The sequence below is a fragment of the Oryza sativa genome, chromosome 6, assembly GCF_034140825.1.
Source record: "Oryza sativa Japonica Group chromosome 6, ASM3414082v1".
NCBI lineage: Eukaryota > Viridiplantae > Streptophyta > Magnoliopsida > Poales > Poaceae > Oryza > Oryza sativa.
In genome coordinates this window covers 5,453,600-5,464,965 of record NC_089040.1, presented here as the reverse complement: position 1 = coordinate 5,464,965, position 11,366 = coordinate 5,453,600, and the positions used below count along the sequence as shown (strand labels likewise).

General features: G+C 42.2%; 2 protein-coding genes across 2 annotated transcripts; both read right to left on the bottom strand.

Moving 5' to 3' along the window:
- Positions 1 to 453: 453 nt before the first annotated feature.
- Positions 454 to 3,413, bottom strand: LOC107281201 (F-box/FBD/LRR-repeat protein At1g13570). The gene is made up of 5 exons (XM_066311931.1): positions 2,851 to 3,413; positions 2,102 to 2,314; positions 1,455 to 1,901; positions 1,213 to 1,362; positions 454 to 945 (listed from the first exon to the last, which is right to left on the bottom strand). The coding sequence occupies exons 1-5, from the start codon at positions 3,289 to 3,291 to the stop codon at positions 640 to 642; spliced, it is 1,557 nt and encodes a 518-aa protein (XP_066168028.1). The 5' UTR covers positions 3,292 to 3,413; the 3' UTR covers positions 454 to 639.
- A 1,319-nt stretch (positions 3,414 to 4,732) lies between these two features.
- LOC107281444 (uncharacterized) lies at positions 4,733 to 10,612 on the bottom strand. Its single transcript, XM_066311930.1, has 12 exons — positions 10,464 to 10,612; positions 10,221 to 10,375; positions 9,588 to 9,876; positions 9,180 to 9,440; positions 8,779 to 8,884; positions 8,433 to 8,497; positions 7,897 to 8,371; positions 6,783 to 6,891; positions 6,420 to 6,698; positions 5,899 to 6,105; positions 5,662 to 5,811; positions 4,733 to 4,966 (listed from the first exon to the last, which is right to left on the bottom strand). The coding sequence occupies exons 3-12, from the start codon at positions 9,850 to 9,852 to the stop codon at positions 4,853 to 4,855; spliced, it is 2,031 nt and encodes a 676-aa protein (XP_066168027.1). The 5' UTR covers positions 9,853 to 9,876; positions 10,221 to 10,375; positions 10,464 to 10,612; the 3' UTR covers positions 4,733 to 4,852.
- Positions 10,613 to 11,366: the final 754 nt, after the last annotated feature.

Genomic DNA, 11,366 nt, shown 5'->3' with positions numbered 1-11,366 from the left:
TTTTAATGATTATATACAAGTTATAGTATAGTTATAATAAAATTATATTACAATTATACTACTATAGCTAGATTTGAAAGTTTTTCCTTTAAAAAACTTGCGGCAGTTTTTTAGATTCTGGAAGAAAGATAGTACCGTGGTATTACCAACATTTTCGCAACAAAACATGCATTTTACAAAGGAAAAAAATGCAATAAACCAAATGAGCAGCGTTACCAAAAATCTGTCAGCACTCAAAATCTTACCATTGCCAGATTTTTGGTGAGGTTTGCATTGGCCACAAACCAAACAGACCAAGTTTTCGCTTTGTCAGTAACTGGATACTGCTGAGTGCATCAACTATCAAGTCGTGTGGCAGTAACCATGGTGAGACACTGGCGTTGCACAAGGAACAAATAGCACAGCGTATAGTGGAGTAGTAGAAGAGTTCGTGACCTGCAAGAGATGCAAACCGAGCACGCAAAATTTCCCATGCTGCATCCATCTGTGTGCCAATCTTCGCGTACGCATGTTCAGATGTGATGCAAGCACCCCAGGGGCCCAGACGAAAGAGCGTAGTACGTATCAAAAATTCACAAACACAACAGGCAATAACTGCATACGTAGTACCTGACACAGTACTAGTACTCGGTATCTACTCTACCTAGCTGTATCAACTATCTGAAACTTGGTCTTGGGTGAAACAATGCTTGCAAGGCAGCTTCTAGCAACGTAACCACCGGCGCTTTCGATGTGTTGAGCAGAACGGACGCCTATTTTCGTTGCTGTGTCAATGGTTAGCACCTCCAGAGCCGGGGCATTTTCCACTGCGTGGACAAGAAATTCAGCTTGGCCTTTCAGGCCTCTGAACCCTGTGATGTATATGCTCTTCAGGTTCTTGTATGGACACTTTGGGAGGCTCCTGAGAACCGGTATCCCTGCATCTTCGTAGCCAGGTACATTGAACTGCAATGGTTCCAAAAGAACAGTATTTTTAAGTATAGTTTGGTATATGCCAAAACTTGATTCTGGGTTAGCATGAGCATAAACATGTGAAAACAAGAAAACATGTAGTGCTGATGGATGTGCAATAGCAACTTAATTTAGGGACAAATGTCAGTGAAAATACCTGGAATCCTAGGGACTTGAAAATAAATACTACTTACAAGTAGTACAACCAAACATTCACATGAACATATCTACCAGAGAAGACAAACCCACAAAAGTACTTACATGGATCTCCAAAACTTCAAGGAGAGGGGCAGCCTTCAGAAAAGAAGCTAGATAGACAATGTTGTCCATATCTCCAGAACATTGAGGCAATAGCAACTTCAAATACTTAAGTTGAATAAACTTTGATTTAGTTGACAATAACCAAGGAAACTGAAAATAAAAAAACATTAACCATGTCAGCAGAAAATCTACAAGTATGATATGGTCATCATTATTGACTTGCGAAGTTTTCTTAGACCCACCTGTAGCCCAAAATTAGCATGCACAGTCAGATTTTGCACGCTTGGAAACACCACAGGGAGCACAGTGAGAGCATACTGAAAAGTTATATCACCCTTGAAAACGATATCTGCAACTTCTAGTTCCTGTGCTTGGATGGGATCAACAGGCAGCTGTGCTCCTTCGTAAATGAAAGTCTTGAGCTTGAGAGCATACATTTCTATCTTTGATATCTCACAGTTTGCAATACGCAAGTATAGCAGTCGGGACAGTGCACAATCAACCTTCAGTTCATCATCATTAAGATTGCATCTAACAATACTCAACCACTCAAGATTAGAACAACTTGAAAGTAAGCCTTGAAGATCCTTTGCGATGACCTGTACTAGGTGCAGGCTAAGCTTTTTCAGCTTTGGGAAACCACTGAATTGGGTTGGTGGCTTGAGAGATACAAAACTTAGTTGAATTTGCTGCAAGCAAGATGCGGCTTTTCCATCCAAGAGTTCAAAGGGAAACATGTAGCGGTCATGGCGATCCCTGAATTCCTTTGGTGCTAAATCAAGAGCTAAGCTCGTTGTGCAAGATGATGGACCCAATTGTTGAGATGATCAACCAGAATGCTTTTTTCGCCTGTAAAAGCAACTAGCCTGCTTTGAAATTCAAGTTTGACCTCTAAAGCTTCAGCCATCCGCCCACGCTGCTGTTTCAAGGTCGCATTAACATTGCCAACGAGTTTCTCCAACATGTATTCCCCACGCATTGTGCTGCCATCAAATCTTAGTTTTGGGGAAATTTTCCACAGATGTCTCCATTTACTTGACAGAACGCTAGTCCTTACAGTCTCTTTCAGCGGCAATTTTGAAAATATCATGTTTTGCATATCCTAGAATCAACACCAACACCATAGTTAATCACCATGGCTGTCAATTTAATGGTGTAGATTTGTAGACATATCAACCGAAAAGGGAAATTTGATATACCTCAGAAAGGTCTTCAAATCGAACCTCTTTTGTCCCTGGCTTGCGGATTCGTTTGGGACCGCAATCTTCTTTCTTCTTTCCAATCCTGCAATGAACATTATCAATTGTATGTACTTTTCATCTACAATATCTAATCTATTCAGACAACAAAAAAAGAATGCAAATACTGAAGTGATACAAGTCTAGAAGATAACACTGAATCTATCTACTAGAAAGTAATAAGCAAAGCTTTCTCTGGACAAAATTGGGATGATCTGATCTCAAACCCTCTCTTTAAGATCTGAAAGTATAAGAATCTGCTAAAGTAAACTAAAACAACAAGAAAATCTAGCGTTATTTGTACCCTTCCAAACGAGCAGCAGCAAGGCGAACAATTGAACACGTACTGGATCAAATTCAGTTACGGTCCTTATGGAATTCAATCTGGTTTGAGGTATACCTGAACCTGACTGGGATGCCAACGCCCGGGCACATCCGGCGGAGGCGGGCCAGAGCGCCGCGAGCGTACTCGGCGAGGTCGCAGACGCCGACGACGACGTCGATGCCGCCGACGACCACGTCGTAGGCCGACCACGACGTCGGCGGCGATGAGGACCTTGTCGCCCACGGACAGCTCGTCGTGCTCCTCGTCGTCGTCCGCGGCGGCGAGGTAGCGGCCCACCGCGCTGCGGACGTGCCGCGCGCCGCTGACGATGCGGACCAGGCCGCCGGCGGCGCGGACGCCGGAGCAGCCGTGGAGGCAGGAGCGCCCGTGGCCGTAGTGCTGGCGGCGGCGGTCGCAGCCGTGGAGGACGACGTAGTCGTCGTCGTCGTCGCCGTGGCGCACGCAGACGTCGAGCTCGCGCGCCGCGTCCGACGCCGCGCGCAGCCTCGCCAGCATGGCTTCCGAGCAGGCGAGGTGTTCCTCGACGGCGGCGGCGGTTAATTTTGGGTTTATTTGCGATTTTTCTTTTTGATCAGGAAAAAAAAATTATTTTCTTAAAAAAACTACTCAGATTTGGAGGTTTGGTAGGACCCGCTAGACAGTAACCTCCTCTCCAAGCAAGAAGTACTCCATCTTGGACTCTTAATCAACCAATTATACCTTTATTATGAGTCAAACACAAGGTTTAAAGTCCTATAAGTGATCGGATCTTTTAAGGACTTATCCGGCTAAAAAAAAAAGACAAGGATGAGAGAGAAATGAGTGAAAATAATTCCACACTTTAATAAGTGTGAAATAAATCATCTTCAAATCCACTTCAAATTAATTGTACGAGATATTAACCGAACAAGATAAGGTAGAATATACTCCATCCGTTTCAGATTCCAAGACGTTTTGATTTTAATCAAAGTCAAATAATTAGTTTGACTAAGTTTATAGATAAATATAGTAATATTTATAATATCAAATTAGTTTCATTAAATCAATAATCGAATATATTTTCATAATAAATTTGTCTTGGGTTGAAAATATTTTTATTTTTTTCTACAAACTTAGTTAAATTTGAAGCAGTTTGACTTTGGTCAAAGTAAAAACGTCTTATAACCAAAAACGGAGGTAATAATATACAAAGATCTCATCGTGACTCATGAACCAGATCTTTGTGAGTCGAATATAAGTACATTAAATCTCCCATTGTTCATAATTCATCTTGATTAACCGAAGTTAAATGAACTTTGTTGATTAGTTTCAAGACGATGTATAGCCAACAAATTTGAATCCAAGATATTATCAAATTTGAATAAGTCCATATGCCCACTTAAATTTTGGATAGAAGTCCGTCTACAATCCTAAACTGTAAAACCGAACACTCAACTCCTTAAATTTTACCATGCCATTCATAGTACACCTAAGATGATTTTGGATGGTGTTTTTGCGTATTTGGAAAGCTTAAGTGAGCTGTGTTGAGTAACATATCATCAAATGTCAGTCGTCGATTTATACTCTGTAATAATGTCATACTAATTTATATTGATACTTATTTATAAGTGATGGCGAAAACTGAGTAAAAAGGTACTCAAGTGAATATTTTAACACTTATGTCCAATGTATATGTCACATAGTCAGACTCATCCAACTTATTGCAAATTATAGGAAAAAAGACTATGGATTGTATGAACAAAATTTTAAAGTTCGAGAAGTTGGATGTCCGGTTCGAAGTTTAGTGTGTTAGATAAACTTCAAGGGAGTATTTAGACTTTCTAGAAAATATTGTTCAGCTTAAATTCGAAACCATCGGATCTAATCTCTAACTGAATCCATCGTAACACTGATGAGTTTCTCGATTGTGTGCTTGATGTGCTCGTCGGCGATTTGCCTGAACCCACATTTTATTAATTAAAATTTAAATGTTTGCAGTGTGTAGAACAGTAGTAGAAGTGTATGGTATTGATGCTGAACACATGTCTTAACGTGCCAGGCACCGGCGTGTGCCCGTATGTTCAGTTAAAATCAGATACTAGTAAGTATTTTGCAACACAAGATCACCAAGAAATGCAGTAGGGCTAGGGCCAGATATGTGAAAGCGGACTGTAGAAATTGCATAACAACCAGCCTGCCTTTCATATAGGTCCTCTGTCCAAAAATAAGTTTAACTTTTTACACGAATCTGGATACCAATGAGTTAAACTGTTGTACACGAATCCGAACAGATTCATATATAAAAGTTGATTTATTTTAAGATGGGAGAGTATACACACAAGGTAACACTTCACAAGTTCCCATCTCAGCGCATGCAATGCCCTAATTAACTATGCCCCTCTCTGATGGATAGCATGTTAGATAATTACGAGCTTCGTAGTAGGCAGAATTTTCCCATCAAGGTATCCTCTAGAAGCGATACCAGCCAATCTTGCCGAGTATTCATGCAAAGGACGGCCTCTTCTCTGTGTACGATCTATCGTTAAGGCCTCCAAGGCCGGTGCATTTTCCACAATGTGCACAAGCAGCTCAACATGGCCTATGCAACCAACATATCTAGATAAATATACTTGTAGATTTGTTATATATGCCAAGAACATGAGTGCAGTTTACGGATGGTGGCAAAATGATGTTAATAAAGTTTAGAACTTCGAGGAACTCGTTGGAGGAACATTATCGGATTGGTTTAAGGATGCCTCAGGCAATATGTTCCCCCCAAAAAGAAATACAGTTCAGTTGCAAGAACATTAATTAAAAAGTACAACTAAAAACACGCAACAAATAGTACTGGGTGAGTTGGCACCAATGCATAGCAAGAGCTGTAAGTGAACAATCAAGAAGACTTACATCGAGCTCCAATTGTTCAATGAGAGGGGCAGCCTTCAAAAAGGAAGCCAAGCCGAGAGTATTGCGGTTATCACTAAACCGGTGATGCAGCAACATCCTTAAGCACTTGAGCTGAGAAAACTTGCATGAAGTTTCCACAAACCAGGGTGACTGACATGAGGGAAATAAAGTCATTAAAATGAATGTAAGAGGTTAGAAAGTAGGAGTCTTTGCAAATAGCGCATTCAAAGAACAAACCTCTTGTAAAATGCGAGCTTCAATAGTCAGATTTTGCACGCTGGGAAGTGCACTGGGAATTGCAGTAAGAAGATAATCTAAAGCTATACCAAAGAATTCAATATCTACAGTTTCCAGTCCTTTTGCTTCACTTAAGTCAACACGCAGCTTAAATCCTTTGTATACAAAAGCCTTAAGATTAACTGCATCTATTTCTATTTTTGTTATCTGGCAGTGAATAACTTGCAAGTATATCTATTTAAACTCAACCATTCAAGATTGGGACAGTTTGCTATCATATCTTCAAGGTCCTCTCTTGTAGTACGCAGCAGGAGCAAGTCAAGCTTTTTCAGGTTTGGAAAACCACTAAACTGGAAAGGTAGCTTTATTAAAGATACAAAGCCAAGTTGGATATGCTGCAGACGGGATAAGGTTTTGACGTCCAAAAGTTCAAAGGGAAATATGTAAAAGACATTAGAAGTATAGTTTTGTGGTAAATAAAAAGCCAGGCTCTTTGTCTTTGATGATACAGCAAAACTAACCCAGTTGTTGAGATGATTAGCCAGTCTGCTGTTAAAATCAATTTTGATCTCTAGTGCTTCAACCAGTTTGCCACGGTGCTGCTGCAATACCGCATTAACGTTGTCAATGAATTTCTGAGTAAATTGTTCTGCACTGCACATGTTGCTGCCACACAGTGTACTGCTATCAAATCTTAGTGTTGGACAAATTGTCCACATATGTTTCCATTTGCTTGACAAGACACTGGTGCTTACAAGATCTTTCAGCTGCAGCTTCGAAAATATCAAGCATATCACATCCTGCAGAATAGAAATGTCACACCCCCAAGCTTGCAAGTTCAATTCCATACTCCGTATAAACCTTGCAAGGAAGTTTTCACAAACCTCTGGAAGATCATCAAATTGAACATTTCTCCCCTTTCCGTGGTTTAGCTTCTGATGGCAATGATCTGATGTCGTTCGTCTGCAGGTCAGTTCATTCTCCATTCCAGTACTGAAGTAAAAAAAAATACAAGCCTTACAGTTACAACAGAAAACCAAATGGATGCTCCAAGGCATACGTCTGGCCCTCTAAGGCCTTGATTAAGGTTGATTAGGTGGGATTTGGAATTGATTTATTTCAATCGCTTCGTCATGGGATTAACCGAAACAACCGATGGCCAATTAGTGCCGACTGTTGTGACCCAAGTGTAGTGGTGCTGTAATTTGTCCACATTGAGAGCTAACTGTGCACTGCACTATCGTGTACAGCGCTTACACTTTTGTTTTTCAACAAAAATTCGGAATTTTGGAACTTTTTTGGACGAAAATATTCGAAGTTAATAAATTTTGAATGATTTTGAATAAATATCGATCAAATTCACAAAAAATTGAAAGGAAAAGGAACTCCAAAAATTTTGGCCGAGATATGCGCCTGCTGATGGGGATAAAATTACTGAAATTTCAAAAATTTTGTTTCAAAATTGCAATCGCTGATATTCGTACAATGTCTACCAGTTGCTATACATGCTTGGGCCCATCCAATGATCCAATGTGGGGCTGTTTGTAATTCTTGGTGCTAAGAAGATTAGGTAAGTCATTAGTTCTTGATTTATTGGGCATTTAAAAAAGGGCATCTCTTTTTACACGATGTAATCTTGATGGGTTCAAACTTCAAAGAGACTATCTGATCCAACAACTTGAATAAGATTTTACTCCCTCCGTTTCATATTATGAGTCGTTTTAACTTTTTGCCACAATTAAACTTATTTAGATTTGACTAAGTTTATTAAAAAAATTAGCAACATCTACAACACCAAAAACTTCCATTAAATATTGTACTGAATATATTTTGATAATATGTTTGTTTTATGTTAAAAATGCTGCTATATATATTTTTTTATAAATTTGTTCAAACTTAAAAAAGTTTGTTTGGAAAAAAAAATCAAAACAACTTGAAGGAAGTAGTTTTTAATGGCAAATTGGAAATAGAAAAGGTACTGGAGCATATCAGGCGTACCTGCTGGTTGAAGTGCCCAGCCCGCACGCGCCGGCGAGGTCGACAGCAGGAGCAGCTTCAGCTTGGCCGCCATCTCCGCTGCCCCGAGCAACTCTGAGCATGCCGCCGACGACGACGCGAATGTCCCGAACAACTTCCATCGCGCCGTAGACGAGGCCGACATGGGCGGCGGCGGAGGCGATTGTGTCGGTCACAGGCTCCATCGCATCATTGGCCCGGATGAGCGCGCGAACGATGCGGCGGCCCGCCGCATCCATGCCTTTGGTGCAGGTCTGGCGATTTCGATTTTTTTTTCTTTGGCCAATCTGGGTCATAGGGCATTGGAAGTATTGGATCAGATTTTGTAATCGAGCTTGATGTAAAGTACAGGGGTTCTTGTTCGAAACGGAGAAGGAAACTCTACTAGGATTGCATTTGCAGGTCCATCGCGGATGGGGATCATGGGACACTGACCACGCCGCCGACGAGGGTTGAGCTGAGCGGATGAGAAAAGAATATCCTCAGATGAAATAAAATTTCTTTGTCAGCTACACTACCTGATTGATTGAATGCACGCTCGCGTTTCATGTGAAGACCTCCAAACTCCAAATAGTAGCAATACCTACACAAACCAAACAGATTCTGCACATGTTCATATGAATATGATGCGGAAATATGGATGGAAAAGCACATTATGGACGTCTCATATCACTCTGGCAATTAAATCTTCCAAACCATACAATATCTATTACTCCGTACTAGAGTTAAGAAAAATGCTACAACAAATCTTTTCAAGCCTTGGCAAAGTAGATACGAGTAAAACGGCAACAACTGATATTTAAAAACTATTGCAAACCACATTACCAGGTACTACCACACAAATCAAGCAAAACTGTAACTAACCATACAAACATTGCTTCATATGGAATATGGCCACCCAGACCCCTGGCAAAAGAAAATTCCTTCTCATAGTTTTTTCTTTCTTTCCCTATTTTGGCTTTTACAATTTCTCACCAAAAAAAAAAGTCATTGCATCAGCCAAATTACTAAGTAACAGCTATTAAAGCCAAGTTGTAACCATATTGACAGTACTACTATCTACTAACACTATGAGGTATGTTGCCTGTACAAACATCTCCTAGAGGTAGTATAGGATTGTTAATGATTCTTCAAAATTGTCATTGCCCCTTGTATTCCTCTTCTTGAACATGAATTGAAATTTCATTGGGTCATGGTTTGAAGCTACAAGTGCTGTCGCTGGCCACGCAGATTCTGAAGAAGCCGATCACATGCATCCCGATCACCTTCTGTGCACTTGATATGGCTCTCAAGTACCTCTATAGCCGCTTTCTTCGATTGTAACTTCATTGATGCTGCTTTGATTTTTTCTCGCAGTATAATCTGTTGCCCCACCTTAACTGAAAGACTTGGGGCCTTGTCAATGACATCGCCAGCTGCATGTTCTAAGAAGATCTGCCATATTTCAATAGCGAGCTCCAGAGTTATATCTTCTGGCACATCTATCAGTTCCTTCCCATTCCACTGTGCAGCAGCTATTTGGGCATCTTCAACAGTAGAAATAATTGTGTGATCAACAGCAGTGAAACTGATAGGTAAAGATGAGGTTTGTTGCTGTCCCAAGATCTGCTAACGATGATAAATCCAGCGAAAAGCCAAGGTTGCCCATCTTCGAACAGAAGCAGCAAATACACCATAAACATGACGAACAAGACTAGTGATAGCGCCGATTCCCCCAACACAATCCACGGCAACCGCTAATCCACTGAATACATCATGTAGTCCCCCAACAATGTTATTGACTCTGTCAAATCTACCGGTGTTGATGCTCTTGTTCTCTTTTCCTGTAGATTTCCCTTCACTAGTATCAGCAGCAAGAAGTGCACGAAGTCGACTACAGCCTCGGCTCGTACGAAGAACAGATCCTATGAATCTCAACACTAGAGCAAACCAATTCATTGCTGCCTTTCTTTTGCAATTCTCCTGCGAGAATTATGCAAGATGTTAAAAATTGAGCACTTGCAGGTTACCAGACCAACTAGGCTATTTCTCAGCACGAGGACAATGCAATCAATCATCTTCATAGATAATTATCAAATGTTTCAATGGATGGTTCTCTCCTGCGCGTTATCAACTCTTCCCCTGAAGCATGGCATGTGGGTGATCTGTAAAATCTAGTGCTCTGGGCGTGGGGTTGCTTCTGTTGATACAGTGCTCTCGAAAATAACATACCAGAGGACAAAATGTACCCCAACTAAAACCACCGAACCGTGTAGGAATTTCGTCGAACATCTGGCGGATATGTGATGGCGACTGGGAGGACGTACCTTGTGAAATCAGCGGCAGTGGTGGGTGACCCTCGGGGAGGCGAAGACGGGACACAGCAGGGTAAGCGCTGCAGCTCCGATCTGAGGGAAGGTCGCTTGCGCTCGCCGGTGAGCCTCTCCTGCGGTGGCGCTGCGCGGCGCGCGGTTCCTGAGACCTGCGAGAGCGTCGTGGCGCGCGATTACTTCGTGCACAACGTCGCTGGTTTGGGATCGGTGAGGACGAAGATGGCGGCGCTACCTTACCGGAGAAATGGAGACGGAGGAGAGCGCGCCACCGCCGGGGAAGCAGCAGCCGCCGCCGCGTCCGCCGCTGGCGTCGCTTCCGTTGCGTCGTCGTCCTCCCGTCCCGCCTCCAAGTTTCAGAAACCTGCGTGGGTTTAGTTTTAAAGGCAGCGAGTGTCGCTATCTGTTTCTCCAGATACGATTCCGAGCGTTCGTCTCTGATCTGACGGCCCATGATGCTGTGCCATTGATGTCTTTTGGCTTCCGCGCGCATAAGCAATTCAGGCTATCTTGCCATGAACACATGGATTGCCTGCAGTACTGCATCTGCAATAGGTGCCGTTGTTATATGGGACCGAGTTCATCTGTTAGTAACTACTACTATAGATGCAGTTCTGCAAATGATATGTGTCCCTGTTATGATCCCTTGCAATATATGGAGATGTTAGTGGGTGATTAAATAAAGATAATGGAATTACTAAACCTTCATGCAACACAAATTTCGGAACCGTCGAACCTGTGCAAATATTCGTATTGGCCTCATTTTCCTCATGTTCCTATGGGTCATGGGCTCATGGTAGCTCCAACAAGACAGCATCGACCCCCGACCAGTTATAGTTCTTGGTTAGGATCAAGGTGAAAGAGGGTAGGAGAGACAAAAGAAGGGAGTTTCTCGAGGGTCAGAGAGATGGTTGTGGGTGGCGGAGAATCCCACGATGAGCGGTGGACTTGGACAGGCGCGGCAAAGCGGGTGGCAATGTCGATGCAGCCTCAGGGATGGGCTGACATCAACAACGGAGGGCAAACACAGAGTGACTAATTAGGTGACAATGACTAGCGATGGTGGATTTAGCGACGAAGAGCCATTGCCAGAGAGAGGGGAGAAAGTTGGCCGAGAGGCCTCACTAGCGTCATTGGCGCTCT